At 43.7% G+C, this 18,703-nt stretch overlaps 1 protein-coding gene across 1 annotated transcript; it reads right to left on the reverse strand.

The window, feature by feature from the left end:
• Positions 1-3,574: 3,574 nt before the first annotated feature.
• On the reverse strand, positions 3,575-10,804 carry LOC142587074 (uncharacterized). The gene is made up of 3 exons (XM_075697963.1): positions 10,413-10,804; positions 5,738-5,842; positions 3,575-3,777 (listed from the first exon to the last, which is right to left on the reverse strand). Exons 1-3 carry the CDS (start codon positions 10,659-10,661, stop codon positions 3,691-3,693), a joined length of 441 nt encoding a protein of 146 aa, XP_075554078.1. The 5' UTR covers positions 10,662-10,804; the 3' UTR covers positions 3,575-3,690.
• Positions 10,805-18,703: the final 7,899 nt, after the last annotated feature.

Consider the following 18,703-nt stretch of genomic DNA (forward strand, 5'->3'; position numbering starts at 1 on the left):
TTAGACAAAGTATTGTGCGGATTTGAAATATTTTAATGTACGCTACAGATGTAGCTTTAAGACATGAATTCGTACTGTTCCCACTATTTCTATTCGGTAGTTTAACATATTACTTTTCAATAGACATATGGACCCTAGCTCTTTTGCCAATGTTGCCCTTATTCCAATTAAGCCAACTAATGGTCAGAACATAGGATGACTAAAAAGTCACACTTAGAAAATACTGCCAAATTATATGATGTGTCATTCTGGTTGACGCTGCAGTTGTCTCAAACTACAGGGAAGCCAGCCTAGGAGCGAGCGTTATCATGCACTTTGAAGAATATGTGAATTAGCACGCCGTAGAGACTGTACAAATGTACAAGCTACGCACTACCTCAAATCAACACCACCTCGCTAGATATATTCATATAGGCATTATTGGTGACCTTCACCCATTTGCCATGTAGGGCGGGCTTGTATCTTGCCTCTTTGAAGATATCTGTGTGAGCGCAGCAGCTCACACAGATATCTCCGGTAAGTTCTCCGGTAAATCCTTCCTCTAGAAGTGCATTTCCTCAACGTGGTTCTCATTTTTTCTCTTAATTGGGTATGTAATTTGGTGATCAAACTAATAAATATGGTGTGGAGCTGATGTTTGATATTATTGATGTTATGCTGGGACGGTAATGAGCCATTTTTACTTATAAAGGAGGGCAATTAGGTCGGAGTAGGAGTAAAATTATTCGAATATATTTACGTGTACCGGCCCTTGTGTTATAAAACAGAATTGCTGGCTCTGTACCGTATTCGAAAGTAGTAGTAGTAGTAGTTGTAAGTATGAAATGGCTACAGGCAAAGCAGATTGTCTGGAGATAATACTAGCCACAACCTTAAAAGGATTGTAGTGCATGTCCGCAACGGCAAGCCCCACCACGCCACGCCGCACCACATCGCACGACGCCATATTGTGCACTAGCACATTTGGACGCTGCCCAGGTAGAATAATAAATCCGGCTGAAAGTGGAGCGACAGATAGTAAAAGACGCCAGGGAGACAGAGCGCACTGCCCAGCTAGAAGAACAGCGCTTTCAGGAGGCATGACGAAGCATGGCACCATCTCTAGAGGCGATGGAAAACCTGCGTCACGGAACTCACGGACCGCTGGTGTTCAAAAGAGCACAGGCAACCCTGTCTCATCACCAAAACATGACAATGCAGTGTATGGTGCCTTGGATCTGCCTTTCGAACGTCACTATCAGAGATCACAAATAAAACTTCAGTGTACTAGAACTTACAGCTAGAGTTATACTGCGATGAAAAATTAGGACGTACTCGGAACCAATATTTCTTGTAATTTGTTTGGGAAGTAAATAGCGTATGTAATGCGGTCCTGTAGGAAGGGTTCAGCGCCTGACACCGCATTTTCTTGAGTTTTGATTGATTGCCCTGATGATGTCGTTTTGATCTCGCAACGATGCCCAGATGCTCTCGTTCTGGTTTTTGCTCAACGTCATTTGAAGTGCGCCGACAACGGGACCTAAAAAAACATTACATGCTTTAAATACCGGTGCAACAGCCAGTCCATTACAAGCGGGTACCTAAGGAATAGCACTTACCACGGCTGCAACCCAAATTACTTGAGTGTTGACATTGCCGTCACCCTCACGTACTAGAGGGCAGTGTGTTCGAAGGAAGGAAATGAAAACAAAAAGCAAACTGGTATATTTTAGCGAAACAAAAGCGTAACTGAAAGGTTATTTATTGTTTTGTTTCGCAGTGGGACCGAAATATTTCTGGTGGGCTTTAGGTTTGAAGGGAAAGTCGGCAATCCTAAGCAACTGACGTCAGGCAACTTCAGAATTAGCACGCATCTCAGGGATCCGCATAAGCGCGTATCTCAGGGAGAGATAGGGCGAGTTTTAGCAGGTTGAGAGCTCGGATAATCTAAGCCTGCTGCTCGGTGCACTAGCGCATCGGCATCGTAGCTAAACCCAGGGCTGGTGTGCTGAAGAACTTATCGTTTCATTTTTTTCAAGCGTGCACTGCTGTGTTCCCGAAGTCTTGTCGTTAGTTTTGTTCGTTTAAGTTTGTTTTATCGGAACAGCGGTCTCCCATTTCGGCGACTGCATTCAATGACATACTGCTTCTGAGATAAGGCGCCATTCCTTAACTCATAGCACTGAGCATGAGGCTCATAATTCATAATTCACTTATTGAGAAAAATAAATACCAAGTTTTTGTCGGTACTTCGAAAAGCTTGCATGCGTACCAGAACCGTTATGAACTGTTACGGATCGTTCTTTTCGTTCCAGAGCAGAACCGGGAGGGAACAATTTTCAGTGAAGAGAAACTAAAATGAGAAAGAAAAACATTTCGTTCCTGCATTCTGCCAGTTTCTTCATGGAGAAATATGTTTGCACCGTTTTCACGACAACGAACTGAACTTTCTGCCCGCCATCCATGGGGAGCTGATGCGTGTGCTTCTCTCTGCATAGCGGCCCACTGAGACCTACGCTACTCATAGCTCTACGATTCACCTCTTCAGCAGCGGTTCGTACTTTGCGAGGCGCCATATCTTGCACCGACAACAAACGTGTACGGGAATCGAAAATACGCGGCGTGCATGCCGGACCCCGTTATACGTGACACGATACGATGTCTGGTGGAACATAAAAAAGTGGCAATGAAAAGTTTGCGCGCATCCACGCTACGCGGCGCGCATCGCACATCACGTGACAGGTGGTACGATACGATGATGCTGCTGCTGATGATTTATTGACATCCCCATTGAAATAATGCAGTGACGAATAGTCACGTCGCATCAACACATCGCAGTCAAAGACTGCGGACACTCGCTGTGAAAACGCTGCAGCGAGGACGCGCGGCAGCATAAGCGAGCGAATTGATCTTCGTGCTGCCGGTAGCACCAACGCGAACTTAGCCACCAAAAGACAACGCACCGCGGGCTCTGTACACGTCGCAGGTGGTTTTTAAGATACCTTCTTTCTTCCGTGTCCCCATTATTTTGTTCGCGCCGTAAGTAATAATACAGATGTACCCACTCACCCAAGCATCTACCGTACTTCGATTCAAAGCAGCCGCCGCCGACCTCCGCTCGCACAGCGCTTTACTTGAATATATGGTATCGGTGGACTCACCGGCGTAGAGATGACGCGAGCTACTCTGGTGCGACCTCGTAGCCGTCGTCGCCACAAAGCCCATCTTGCGCGGAACTACGCCTGCCTTCTCACGCTTTCGTCATACCCTCATCCTCCGCTTTTCTTGTCGCGCTCTCTTCGTTATCACTGTCTTTCATCTGCACTCCGCGTTCGCTCTTTCGTCCTTCGCTGTGTTCGTTGCCTAGGTCACCAGGACAACGAGAGACGACACCGACGCAGGAGGGGGCGCATTTTTAAGCTTGACAATAACTTAAATTTATAAAAAAGAAATTGAATTATTTAACTTGAATAATCGATGTGTTGGACTTCATTTGTGCCAAAATGTTATTACCAGTATTTATCGTGTTGCCACAGAGCTTTTCCTAGTTGTTGGAAACGCCAACCTTGCCTGTCGTGAGCTCACGACGCAGTGAGAAAAGTGATTATAAGCTTTATTTAATGCCCACGCTGTTGCGGAAGGTGCGCTTGACCACATTACGTGTTTTGTGCCGAAAAAAAATTACTTTGTGCGTGAAAGCTGCATGTTGTTCTAGTCCTCAAAGAGTGGAATACACCAGGCGTCTTCAAAGCTTATATCATCGCGGTTTCTAACCACTGCCTGGCACAGCCCAGTCGCCTGTAACAAAAGAGCAAGATGTAAATGTAACATTCATAATATTGAGCAGACAGCATGAAGAGAGAAAATAGTAGTGCTTGTTTAGTAAATTTACTGAAACAACGTCTGCAGTCACTCGGCTTTTGTGAAACTGCATCTTTACATTGTGATTAAGCTTTAGCAGGCGCGAGACCTCGCATCTTTAAAGTATATACAAAGCAGTACTCATAGGAATATTGCTTGTTGCTGACCTATTTTAACCGTTATACAGCACCCTGCAATATCGTATTCGGATGCCAAAAAAGCAAAAAAAATAAATGTGATATTTTCGCCCATGTTCCATGATGTTCTATCAGGGACATGCTCATTCACCAACTCGCCCAACTTGCCGTGTCAATTCAAATACTTTTGAACTCAGTTGAAACCAAAACAAAGCAAAGAACACAGGTATCAGAATCCGTTAGATTTAAATGCACTACAAGTATCACAAGATCTCATCCATGCTAAGGAGGACACGTATTGGTCTGTTCTTGCTGTAGACGCTGCCGGTAAATTCTGTGGATTCGCAAACGCATAGCCGTTACCAGGCGCTCGCGTTGTCAGTTATGTGAATCCATTGCTGAACAAATTCTAGCCTTTAATGCTTCGCGTGTGAATTTTCTCCTCTGGCAGATGCAGAAGCACTCGGCTTCGCGGCAAACGTTGCACGGTTCGTGGCGCGACCAGACTTACCGACGCCTCTCCAGTGCGCTGCCATTGCTTCGGCTGGCTCACGTTGCTGGAGTGCCAGCAAAGTAAGATTCTCATTGGCGTTAATCTTGGTAACGCGCTTGCTTCAAGTAAGAACTCCAATTACGCACAAACACACATTACATGCGAACGCGTGTATCGAACAATGCATGACTGACAACTAAGTGTCTTCGTTGAGTTGTGATACATAAAAGGAAGTATGTAACGAAAGCGCCAGAACAACACAGGCCCCTTCATCACATCACTTGCGCATTCGCAATCAGGGGAATTTGCAATGACGCGAAAGGAACAGATGGTGCATTCGCAAACATTTCTACAGCCTAGTTAAAGGGACCCTAAAGCGAAAAATGATTCATTCTGCATCAGTAAATTACCTTTCTACAACACCAAAAACACCACTCTTACAACGATAAAACGTTTGGTAAGCCAGAAAAAGCGCAAGGATGAAATACACGTGGCGACGCCTACTTGAGTTCCCGCACGTGGTGGCTAGGGCGTCTTGGATTTTGATGGCGTCTTCTAGCGCCTGCTAATTATATATAGCGGTACAGATTGACTACATTGTGTTCTAAAGAAATGAAATATTAAACATGACAAGTTTCGGGAACCTTTGCTCAGCCAACGCGGCCCAAATACGAAAACATAGTTTGGAATCCCTGACGTCACGCTGACGTACTGGCTCTGGGGTATCGGCGCGAAATTCAAATACTGATACTTGGACCTTCATTTTCTCATCTAATAATCAAACAATTTTTTTGAAACGACTGCGTACAGGGTTTCCAAACAATGCTTCATTAGTCTACACTGATTTATTGCTTCGCTTTAGTGTCCCTTAAAGTAATCACGACCGATCAAAAAAATCACTGAATCGTTTTTGTTTCTCGCAATATGCTTTGCTTCTAAACGTCGGTTAAAATGCGTATAGCAACGTTTCCAGGTGGACTTACATGCCGACATTTGTTTCTGTGATTTGCCGTCTAAACCTGCTCGTCTGTGTCAGTCATAAGCAATGTGCTTTGAAGATCGGAACTTGTTTATCCGCCTCTGGTACCTGCGGCTTGCTTTCCTCCAGGGCATTCTCGAATTTGCTTCGAACTAGCCCAGTTTATTTTTCTGGGAGCATCCGTATGTTCAATGTATGAATAAACCTTAAAGACACATGCACAAACGGACTTTGTACGACTGGCATCATTCCCGTAGCCGCATTCTAGCATCCTAACTACATTCATACCTTACGGTAAAGTGGTGGGCACTGGTCCTCCGAATATGCAACCGAGCTATTGCACGTACTCTTCACGGTGCTGAACTCCAATATGATTGCAAAACCATCGGTCCGCTGCATGAAACAGAAAAAAAGAAACAAATGACAAGCACGTCATCAAGCCGGACCCCATTGAGTGGCGTATGTCAATGTATTCTCCAAATATCTAGAGTGGTAGGAGAAAATCTGTAAGCCTGTAACATGGAGCCAAGGCCCAGTCAGGCTTACAGCCTTGGATGCCACTTTCGTTTGCAAGAAATAAACTTAAAATCAAATAAAATATACGGTGGTAGAAGCAAATGGTACATAACCAAGTTGAGAGAAAGCAAAAGTACAACAGATGCGCTAAACGACGCTGAAGGTCTCTTTCTCAGGCGAAAAAAGGTCCATATACCATCATGCTAGCGTCGTATGTGCTGGAAGTCCTAGAAGCTTTAAAAACTTTAGAGATTGTCCGAACAAAGCCTCAGACGTTGTCAGCGGATTCCCAGCTCCTCATGCCTTACAGTCTGAAATTTTTATTTGTAGCTGCTGAAGAGCATTTCGTAAAGAGGTTTGTGTATTTACTTATGACTACTTTGTTAATGTACCAATTTCTCGATCATCATAAGCATAGTGCATTTGTAACAACGGACAAATTTCGCTCGCCGACGGAGGGGCGGGGGGCTGGTTGCGTGGTTGGGGCTGTAAATGATTTGTTCGAATGAGGCACTGCCAGGTGAAATTTGAAGCTTAAGTTAAGGGTGCCGACCATAGGAATAAACGCAACGTGGGAAAACATACTTTTGTTTCCTAGCTCACCATGGCTTCGCACCATTCACTCTTTCGGAAAAAACCCGTATACAGGGTGTCCCCAACTATCATGCACCAAGAGTCAAAAATATGCAAATGCCACGTAGCTCGACCAAAGTAAAGTTATTTTCCTTTGCTTGTGGAGAATGAGTTTTTTTTTGTATTCTGCCTATAAATAATTAGCCTTATAAATAATCAACATTTCAAATAGTATAATTAGGTGGCTAGTCTCAATAAGAAAATTGTAGAGAAACATGAAACACTCCCGATACAACTTTCTGTAAATGAATACGTGAGACGTATTTGTGTTTTTCCGGGGCGTGAAAGAACCCGCGAATACACGCAATATCGCCGTGCGATTCGCTGATCGATTCACAATGCGCGTGTTCGCGGGCTTCTGCCTTGCTTGGGAAAACACCGTTGTGTTGCACGGGTTGAGCAACAGAAAGCTGTATCGGGAGTTTCCCATGTCGCTCCATAATTTTCTCACTGAGACTTGCCACCTATATTACACTGTGCTAGAAGTTGAATAACAGAATTCATTATTAACTAAGAGATTAATTGGTTCAATAATTAACGCCGCCTCGAGCTCAGCACGAGGCACCTGCGTTTTATGGCAGACAAGATTATCTGAATATAAAAGAGGTGGATTCAAACTCCGCCCACCGCTAGCCAAATTTCAAAATATTTTTTTTTCTTTATTGAAGAGTGGTCTGTAACCAGTGACTTTTGAGATTTCGATTGAAGAACTGCGCATGGCCCAAATTGGTACCGAAGAGGTTCATTGAACAGCTGCTCAATCCCAGTTTCACATACTCATTGACGCAAGTTTTTCCATTGGTTGGTTTTGAACCAGGTTCACTTAGCCCGACAGCCTGATGCTCTACCCATTAGGCCACGCACTGCCCATTTGTACAGTTAGGCGGGAAATACGTTAGGCGCGAACCAAAGGGCATACCACAACTTGAGTCAAGTTTCCCAATGACGACAACCGCAGCAGCAACGTAGAACATGTGCATATAATGCGGGGTCATATGTATCCTTAATGCACACAGATCATGTGATGTATTATCTTATTCGGTGGTCTGGTTAAAATTTCTTACTTAACGTACATTTCAAAAAATGCCCTTTATGGCTCTCAGTGAGAATGGCGCTGGGGGTAATACACATTGGCGCTGGGGATAACAAAATAGAGGAGCATTGGAATAATTATAGAATATGTTATAGTGAAATCACCATTATAATATAAACAGCGGGGAATAACCAACATCTGAACCGAATTTTGAAAAACTTCGTGTTTTATTGTACGAATTGTAGCTAGTTAGCATGCAAGGCAAAGCGACTTTGAAGGAATTCTGTATATGCCAGTTAATTCGGTGTATGCGCCGTGATACTTGCGAAGAACTACACTGTTGTTCATCTTGCATTGTTAGGGAAACGTTGTTTTATACATTGAAGCACAAAATTAAGTGGAAAACCAATGAATTACATCAGACTCTGCAAATTGCTATCTCGAAACTGGCGTAGTTCACAGAATTGTTTTTAAGTCGATATGGCTTGCACACTCACTAGCTACGATTCGTGGACTTTAGTATGCGTCGCAAAGTAATAACTTGGAAAAGTAATTAGCATAATTATGGTATCTTGCACATGAATTTCGCGTAGAAGTAATGGCCGCCTCATCTATCTATCTATCTATCTATCTATCTATCTATCTATCTATCTATCTATCTATCTATCTATCTATCTATCTATCTATCTATCTATCTATCTATCTATCTATCTATCTATCTATCTATCTATCTATCTATCTATCTATCTATCTATCTATCTGCCTGCCTGCCTGCCTGCCTGCCTGCCTGCATGTATGTATGTATGTATGTATGTATGTATGTATGTATGTATGTATGTATGTATGTATGTATGTATGTATGTATGTATGTATGTATGTATGTATGTATGTATGTATGTATGTATGTATGTATGTATGTATGTATGTATGTATGTATGTATGTCGTTCTGTATATCTATCTATCTATCTATCTATCTATCTATCTATCTATCTATCTATCTATCTATCTATCTATCTATCTATCTATCTATCTATCTATCTATCTATCTATCTATCTATCTATCTATCTATCTATGTGTGCTGCCTAGAATGCTAATTGATATGTAACAAGTTATTTCAGAACGCGCTATACGAATGTGTTTATGCGTTTTCGCCCAACACCGCTCAAGTGCAGTTGCGTAGAGGTTTCGGGAGGCAGCTCGGGTAGAAACTTGCAGGCAAGTGTGAAACGCACCGGAGCCCAAGCGTTCTCTTGTAGACTGGAATGTTGCAAACACGACCATAAGCGTAGTTGGCGAGTATCATAGTCAAGCGTACGTGTGGCCGTTCGGGGAAAACAAGTCAAGAGATCTCAGTCGTGCCGTCCGCGTTTAAAGTTTAATCCCAGCTGCTGCGCTCACACAGATATCTTCAAAGAGTCCGAGATACAAGAGACTCCTAGTCGGCAAATGGGTAAAGTTCACTAATAATGCCTCTATCAATATATCTGGCGAGGTGGGCTTCATTTTCATACTGCGTTACATACATAGCGTGCAACTCTGTGTAAACTACGCAAGAGGTTTGGTCATCAAAGTGAATCACTCCGCGCCTTTCGGGGTCACCTCTAATAATTATACATGGTCACTCGAGCGTTCGCGTGAGACTGGTGCAACGGGCTGCTAAAGAAGCCCCCCTAAAAAACAGCGTAATGCAATATACTTTATAACACTTCAATAACAGTCGTAAGAAACAGTTTGTTATGTGTTAAGGGCTAAAACCTTGCACTTATTACTTAACACTAATAAAACACAGTTTAACATGACATCTTGCAAAAAGCTGTAAACAGTTACTTGTTGCGAACGAAACTAGTTCTTCTAATTCTTCTAGTCTACACAGCTTGCAAGCTAAGTGTAACACGGAGGGCTCTGAAAGAAAAGCACGTCACTACCAGTTGAAAAACACATATAAAAGAACTTCCTGATTACAATTGCGCGCCATATGGTCATCCTTATGTTTCCATGTTTGCGTTTCGGGAGGAAAGCCAAGCTCTCCCTGTAGACCTCGTGTTCCTCTCTTCGATGTCAACTGCTGTTGAATATAGCGTTAACATCGTCATCGGCACCTGGGCCTGCGTTAGTACCATGGGACGTTTACTTAGAGCTTTTTACTTAGCGATCACTTTTCTTCACTTTGGTTTCTTTTTAGACTGCATTATGTTGGGCATCGGTCCACAATTTCACACTACACTATCTTTGGGATCGATCTACATTTTTCGGTCTGTAAACCACACCTTCGGATACTGTTGACGCGTGCCGCTCGAACCTGCATATATGGGTTTCCATTCGGCCTTTTTTGCCTTATTACGTGTCATTACTTCTCCCTATTTAGCTCTATGCTAACTTCATGCGTTGTTTTCAGGCTTTATTTCGACGCCTTTCTTGTTCTCTTACATCCACTATCGGCCTCAAATCATCAGACTGACTCGAACAATGTGTTTAGGTACCTATATCTGATGAGCCTTAAATCAATCTGAGCTCGCCAAAGTAGAGTTCAGCCACGATATAGTATAGGTTCTTCAACACGTTCTTATTTTATATGCGCCATCAGCGTTGCATAATAGGTGAAAAATGGTTCGGGCCCCGCCCTTTTGAATTGGCGCCGCGCACATAACGTCGGAGCGCAAGCCTTTGTTACCAACCACGAAAAGTTAAGTGCGGATGATTGTGCCGCCGCGCTTCTCTTCAAAAATTATTTCAGAACATTGGGTTATTTGGGAACGCCAACCTAAGCAGTAGCACTTACCTCAGTTGCTATACGAGTCAAATGAAGGAGAGTGTTAAGGTTCCCCACATCTGGCTGAATATTGGCGTTTGCTAGGGCCAGTTGGGCGTAATGGCGGAACGTGTCCATAGTGAGCCAGCTTTTGGGACCCAGGACGCAGCCGTCAGGGTCTTGTTCTTGTCCCATCGGTACGCATCCTTCGAAATAGTCGATCATCTGAGACGCGACAAAGGCCGAGCTAAGCAGCACAAGCAAGGCGGACCTGAACATTGCGTATTGCCTCTGGGGCGCCCTTTCTCTAGCAAGGAGATTTGTGGGAACGTGACGGTAAGCGTCGGAGTGAATACCGCAGTGGGGCCAGACAGGAGGTGGCTTTGTCCGGCGGTATTTACCAGCGGACGAGGAAGAGCAGAATGAAGGTTTTAAATATGTCAAGACGAGGACGCTGATAACGCTGCGATTCGGGCTATGTGTTACACTGGCATGTCAGAGTGAATGTTGAAAATTTGGATTGTGAGATGTCCCTGCGAGTCCATGCATATAAATATAGAACCAGAGAGCATGCTAGCTGCAAAAAATATGCCCTAAGCTTCAACAAAGGGAACATGTGAGCGTGTGACAGGCCGTTTAGTTTTGTGGCAATGATAATACGCGAAGTAACGTCAGGCGCTCACAGAAAAAGCTATAGCTAAAGAGCGACCTCCCATGCGAGGTCTTGTAACCGAGCAATCACGCGGGCGCCAGAGCCCGCTGAGACAGATCACATTGTTATCATGCATTTTGAGGACGTCATGAGTGCGGTAATCTATGTTCTTGTTTTCGTTTCGATAGTAAATGTCTCGCTTATCGGTTCAGATTGCGTGCTATAGCGTCTCCTAATGTGCAGCTTTCTAAAGTTTGTTATTCAGCATGCCGCCTTTAGAAACGTATTAAATTGGTGAACTGCAAACTTCTTGCCTGGCGCGCGCCGTACTGGCATGTTTCATTGGTGGCGTCATTTACTGAACGCTTGACTGTAGCACTGGGGTGCACCTTGGTTCAAATTGCACCCCCAAACGGACTAAGACAAGCTCAGACCGGCCATAAGATGGTGGCAAGGAGAGCCTCTTATAAAAAGAAGCTGTCATAATTTACTGACTCAAAGTCCCCTTAAGTAGACTCTGCCCACAGTAGGGTGGGAGTTTAGGGAAACACCGGAGATCATTCTTTGATGCCACCGCCGATTCGGTGCAGCCGGGTTTATGAAAGTGCAGGTACCGGTTAATGTTTTTTCTATAAACACGTACGGTAAAAAGACGATTAATTCCCCCACCATTGGCGACAAGTTTTGCATTCCATGAATGAAGCGGACGTAATCAAGAGGTTAGGACAGGAGCGAAAAACATGCGTATGCCAACAATAACAGCATTCAACGATGCTTTGACAAAGCGGTAACGCTAGTGTGGAGACAACATGAAAAGAGTGAGGAATATGCTGTTGGCAAATATGGGCTGGCTATAACAAAGAAGCAATTACCGCAAGTCTTACCCGCCCATATATGGTCTCTACATTGAACTTCATTAACGACCAGTTCTGTTTTATTGAGGGCATCATCACGTCCTATTTCAAAATCACAGAGGGCAGCTATAGGTGCATGTGACTTGTACGCGTGGCAGTCCTGTCATCACATCGAAGCGCGAATTGGAGGACGGTGTCATCTCCGACCCTTTGGCTGCTCGAGATGGAGGCTTCGTTTTATTTGGGTAGTATTGGGTAGCAATTTAACCAGTGGCACATCCCGTGCTTATTTCTGTTTCGCGCACTAGTCTGCCCCATTCCCGAAAAAACGCCCATGATTCCGTTCGAGCAATCTGGCTAGACTGCCTCGAACACTCAGTGTCGTTAAAAGTGAGTGTTATGCCACTTCGTCTGATACAAGTGATTTGCCGCCGCGAACCGTTTTAGAGCTTCCTCAACGCCAATGTGACAGTGTGACAGTGTATATTGCAGGGCTAGTTTATTCATGCTGGCGTGGTGTAAATGGCATTCACTTGAAACAAGTCATCAAAATAAAAAAATATACCTCACATTCAGTACTTGGGATTTAATTTTGCCGTTTTGTGCAAACGCCCACTTTACCTAAACAAGGAAAAGCTGCGGAAAAAGCTTAAGTCGCACAATGAAGAAATGTGGCAGCATATGAAATGAAATTTCTTCAACACAGTGTAATCACAGCATTTCCACAACAATAAATTCCTAATTACTTCGCACAATGAGAGAGGGACATCACTGTTACAATCAACAAATGCTGGGTTTTTACGTGCCACTACCATTATATGATAATGTGGCGCGGTTGTGAGAGACTACAGAATGATTTTTACTACAAGGAGTTCTTTATTGTACACGCACATCTAAGTACGGAAGTGTTTATGCCCCCACAGTACCTTCCCGGCATAAGCCGGAATGTAACCCACTACAATGAGCTCACCATCTCAACCCCATAGCAACAGCAGCTCTGGCGGAAACAAAAGAAAAAAATGAACAGTATAGGCGCGGGGGACGACAGTGCACATTAAAGCCATCAGACACTCTGAGCCTGCGAGGCCTTCCGCCGCCGATTACCTTCACAATAAGATCCTCGGGCCACGTATGTACGCGCAGCCATCCCAGTGGGGCTATAAAGATACCCATACTCGCCTGCCTCTGTACGTAGGGAACTATAAGTTGTATAATTCGCGTACCCGCATTTCTGCGGAGTGGCTACACGTGCATACCTCACTTCCAGTTATAGGGACTGCTCCTCTGAAAAGGCAACCGATCTGTTGTAGGTGGCTTCGGAGGTCTTGAAATCCACTGATAACGACACATTCGGACAATTGCATGAAATGAGAACAAATGAAGAGCAACTGATGATCCCTACGGCATGCTAGTGCCGTACGTCGACATATTTATTATAAAATGGCTCAAATGGCCAAAGACGCTCGGAGATACAAGCGTATGGCACATTATGTTATGGGAGATAACAAACGGACACCAGGCGCACCAAACGAAGCCTGAAAATTATTTCTAAAGCGTAAAAGAGGCACAATATCTTAATTCTACCGGTACGCGTGCTCGATGCGCAAAGAAAATACATTTGTTAGAAACAATACAGACACGCAGAGACAGGCATAAGTCAAAGCGAGAGTAGTGTAACTTGTTCCAAGCTCCCCACGCCATCCAATTCAAATTTTGTTCACACGGTAAACAGCACTCTGAGGAGGTGTGTGGACTTATTGCGACCCTTTTGCAAAACTACTATTTCTTCTGGTATCGTCAGAATTCACCTGTGGAAAACACAAGCGACAAATATATGTATGCGCACTTGGAGATTAAGTACGCACTTCGGAAAAAAAAAAAAAACATCGGTTTGTCGCACGTCCGTCCTCAACCTACAAGCGCCTGTTCAAGTACCGAATGCAGGGAGCCTTTCAATAATAAATGTATATGTATACCACGTGTTCGAGCTAGCGTTATTTAATCCATTCAACATTAACAGAATGGTTCAGACATCTGACGACGGCCCATCGTAGCAGTTAATACAGTATAGCATCTTTCACCGTAACTTTATGATGTTTTTTACAAGTTTGACTAACCTTAACTGACACAAACACGCACGCGCCTCTTAACCACTTTAATTTGACACGTTGCATGAAATGAATATAACGACAATGGTGATATACATTAGTACTATAGAGCGTTTAGCTGCTTCCCGCACTCTAAGAACAGTTTACACCCTTTAGCTTGCCCCTTCTGCCACACAAAAATAATCGTCATCTGCCTTGATGTGTTTCCTTTCTTTATCGCTGCGAGCCCGGAACTTTCCAGTAACGAATGGCACGCGCGTTATCAGCATAGAACAGTCTACACCCTTTGGAGTGCCCCTTCTGATAACGCGCGTGCCGTTCGTCACTGGAAAGTTCCGGGCTTGCCGCGATAAAGAAAAGAAACGCATCAAGGCAGATGACGATTATTTTTGTGTGGCAGAAGGGGCAAGCCAAAGGGTGTAAACTGTTCTTAGAGTGCAATAGTATCGCTTCGCATTATCTGCAAGATGCGCATTTCTCCTTATAACGGAGGGAAGCCTATTGGGTGTCAGCCTAATGTTCTTCCTACCTTTTGTGTGTGTCTGTGTGCAGTAGACAGCACTGCCGCTGATATGAACTAGAGACTTTCTTACCAATTTTCTGCCATTGTACCGCCATTACTTTTTCATAACTCTCGCACGCCATAATGGGCTTCCGACAGGCTTAAACGAAAGCAACACCACAGCTTGGTCAGTGTATCACACTTGCGAGCGATACACTGAAAGAAAGAAATGATGGCAGCAAGACAACAAAAACAAAAGAAAAGTCATGCCAGAAGGTTACCTTTATTTTATACAAATGCATCTTGAAAACCATTTAACAAAGAACATTGATCACCGAAGCGAAGCTCTGTGCAAGGCATTGAGGAGCCATCGTAATTTTCTATAACTTAAGCATCGTACATGGCGCCTTCAAGCTTGAGGACATGAAGATAGCGGAATATCGCCAGGCAGAGTTCGCTTTTCTGAAAACAAAAAAAGATGAGAGAAAATGCTGGGACGGTGCGTGACAGAACGACGTGTGTAATGCACACCTGTGTAATTCACACGCGCGTGGTGCACAACCACGTGCGTGCGTGCGCCAAGTACGAATTGAACAGGGCGACTGAAATGAAAACTGATTATTGCTCCATTGCGTCCGGGGTGCAGTTGCCGGATGAATGTCGGACAGTGGAAGAAACGCAGGGAATAATAAAGAAGAGAGAAATAGCAGTTTTAACAACTACAAATAATAACGATAGGCAACACTTAGGTTCCAAGGCTTATTCAAGCGGTCGAAAAGATTTTGTTAATGCAGAGTGACTACAATGAAGAAATTTATCATACCATCCGTAACATATTAAAAAAACAAGCAATACAAGTTAGATGCACGAAATACAAATATATACCTTATCTTTTAATACAAGAAATGCTACACTGCGAGCTCCGTGTTAGAGAATAATGCAGAATCATAAAAGTAGTCCGCAGGACGCGACATGTTCAAAGGCACAAACTATGCTAGATAGCGGTAACATGTATAATACGTACATAATCGGTGTTCAGGTGGCTACTGTTTCACATAAGTGAACACGGCTGGCAAATAAAGTTACGGAAGGACTTTGTCGGGGATAAGCGATCCTGTATGGAAAGATGATACGAACAAGCATGTTGACCTTGAGACTATAGTCTCTGCCTTTTAGATGTGTAAGTAGATGAAGTAATGTAGCCTCATCTAAGTGCGCAATAGTGGTGACATAATTTGAGATACATGCTAACTTTGGTGATTTTTCTGCCTCCGAGGATAACTGCGATTGTGAAGGCATGTTCACTTTAGTAACGCTTGCACATATTGCTTATCATTATTACTACGAAGGGAAGACTCCTATACGCTTTTGGAAGCGCTAACGACCGATGTTTGGTAAACATGCTATATTAGGAACGCTTATTCAAGGTCTTGTGGAATATAAATGGTGTGTAGCTATGTCTTCAGAGGAGAGGTTGTTAAAAAAAGTTGTCCTTGAGGTTAGGTTCTACAGGACATTGTTTGATGGTAAGGTAGGACGTTTTAGTTATATTATGCTGCATGGGAGTTTGCTCGGATAGTAGAAAAAATGAGAAACTTTATGGGAATTCATTTATTCCTCTCAATAACATGGCACACTGCTATATGGCGCACCATCGGTGTGGAAGAAGGCGACACATGCAATAGGGTAAGGAAGAAGCTTTTGAAAATCTTACCTTGATAATTTTTTTTTCATCTTCGCTTCCTCCATTCGGCTAAAGCAGACTGATGAAACTCAGAAGAAATAGTTTTTTCTTTAGTGAACAGGCGCAAACACACCGTTGGTCTTACGGCAAAGGCAGGGAAAAATATGTGTGATCATACTAAAAAAATATTCCAGGGTGTATTAGCCCGCGATCATGAGCGTTGTAACTGCAGAAGGAAAAAGAAGAAGAAGGCAGGCCGAAGAACACTGTTTGCGGTTACATACAATGAACAAAACGAATAACTTTTTTATTGTTATCTTGTAATTTGTTGGTTTTTGTATGTTTCCTTTTCTTTCCTTTTTCCTAATCGAATTCGTAGCACTCCAAGAGAATAGGTAATCGTTTCAGCACGCGATTCTTGGCCAATCCCCCATTGTGGGTATGAGCCATAACATGAGGCCGCCGCCACCGCCGCCGCCATCATCATCATCATCATCATCATCATCATCATCAAATTTGGTCCCGCGTATTGATGTTTCCAGGTAAGACAACGCAAAAACTTGCACAGCTGTTCAATACAACCTATAATGACACAACAAAGAGGCAGCTTGATGCGCGTAGATGCGCACAGACAATTTTGTCGGTGATTTGGACATTGGCCGTAGTAACGTGAGTGTCCGTGTTGAAATCGAGAAAGAATTTTTCCTATTTTATTGAAACTTTGCGGGCAGTTGTTTAAATGGGAGTTAAGCTTTATTGCACCGCCGTTCTTTATAATAAGAAAAATATCATTTAACTCTAGCAATTCCTCGTCGAACTTCAACGTTCAATCCAGGTGCTATTGAAACCGAGCGTGCTGTGAGCGTAGCAAAGGCTGCCCCGCCATCATATCAGATGAAAACGCCCCGTGACGAAAAGCGCAACGAAGTTCGAAACTGGAAATCGGCGGCCTGTCGCGACACATACCAATACATCATAGCTTGCTCGACATTTGAAACGACTTCCACTATCAGCATTTGTCGCGACGTGCCAGTGTGGAAACTTTGTCAAAAAGTTCTTCATGGGGTGCTTCTGTGTGGTGTAGCTGCAGCGCCTGCTGGGTTTCAATGTAGCTTTGGCTGAGCTTTAAAATTCGGTGATGAATATCACAAATTAGGAGTTGTTTGAAAGCTAACTATCTGAGTTTGAAGCACTTTTTTGTATGGATAGGGCTTCTAACGCCCACCACCGGTAACAGAATGGCGGCGCCATCTGGAAACGGGGTAGAGAAGGAGCAGCCAAGGAGGGTCACGAGGTAACACGAAGCGGCGCCACCATGGGGTGAAACGAGGGCAAATGCCCGCTAACAGGTTTGGCTACTTTACGCCAAATTGGTTGCCTTTGAAGGCTCGTGGCAGGAAAATTTTTGCGTTGGCTAAATGGCTACTTTCTGGCTACTTTTCAACTTTTTTCTAGAACTGCAGAGAAACCAGACAAAATGTTAAATATAAATAGTATAATTCACTGTACTACACCTCTTGTGACACAACACTATGTGCAACGACCATCCTCACCATGTGTATGTGGAAGGGAGGACGAACCACCACCTTGCGACCTGTGAAATTTATTCAAAACGAACACCTTCAGGCTCATTCCATGGCACGTCTCCTTTTATAGTTGAGACCTCAGAAAATCACAAGGTGGAAAGGCAAGTTTGATTACGGTTTCATGAAGAATTTGAGCGAAGACGTTTGAGAACACATCTTTATATGGTTATGAAACTCCTATAAATACATTTTTTTGAAGTGATATGGAAACTAGTACAAGATATTTCCCCCCAAAGTTGAGATATGACACAGGGGAACATTGACGAATGACTAGAGTACGAGAATTGTTCGCAGGACATGTTACCTGGTACTAAAATTCAACGACAACTATCGGCGTTTACTTAATCCTTTATACAGGGATAATTCTCGAATACGAATATAGAGCCACCAGTCGTATCGAACTTGTATCCTCGAAGTCACGTTTTAAATTAGTCGAAGAGCTCTAAACATAGCCGCTCCAAAAGGATGAGTTCATAATCGGCTAGAGCAAACTTTTTTTATTAAGTGATTCGTCATGGCGGCCCCCTGGCGACTTTTGTGCTACTTTTCAGTACATCAGTTTGAAATCACTGCTTCTAGAGCTTTCTCATCGACATGAACTGTGTTCTGTAATGATTGTGTGACGCCAGACGTTCAGGGGCCCATGGCTGTGTCGCCTGCTTTGAAACAGTTGAAGACAGCATCCTATGTCATGTTCCGCAAGCTCTGGCACCCAACCACGGATCAAGGGCATCGGCGTAGTATGATGTCTGCAATTCACTCGAGTGGCAATAGCAGCAGCAAACTACCGAGACGCCCATGCATGATCAAAACGATGCATGGCGGTCATGACGCATTTCCAGCTCCGGCAATCACTTCCGGCGTTCGCAGTAAACAAAAGCAGGGCGTTCGAGATTCCATTTGGTTAAGAGAGCCGTTTTGTGGGCTGTCTATAC

Source organism: Dermacentor variabilis, chromosome 7, assembly GCF_050947875.1.
Source record: "Dermacentor variabilis isolate Ectoservices chromosome 7, ASM5094787v1, whole genome shotgun sequence".
In the NCBI taxonomy this organism is placed as follows: Eukaryota; Metazoa; Arthropoda; class Arachnida; order Ixodida; family Ixodidae; genus Dermacentor; species Dermacentor variabilis.

Coding starts and splice junctions, on each gene's coding strand:
- LOC142587074 (XM_075697963.1), bottom strand. CDS start 10,661: ATGTTCAGGTCCGCCTTGCTTGTGCTGCTTAGCTCGGCCTTTGTCGCG. Junction 5,843..10,412: donor TGACTCGTATAGCAACTGAG/GTAAGTGCTACT, acceptor TGTTTCATGCAG/CGGACCGATGGTTTTGCAAT. Junction 3,778..5,737: donor GCCCACCACTTTACCGTAAG/GTATGAATGTAG, acceptor CTTTTGTTACAG/GCGACTGGGCTGTGCCAGGC.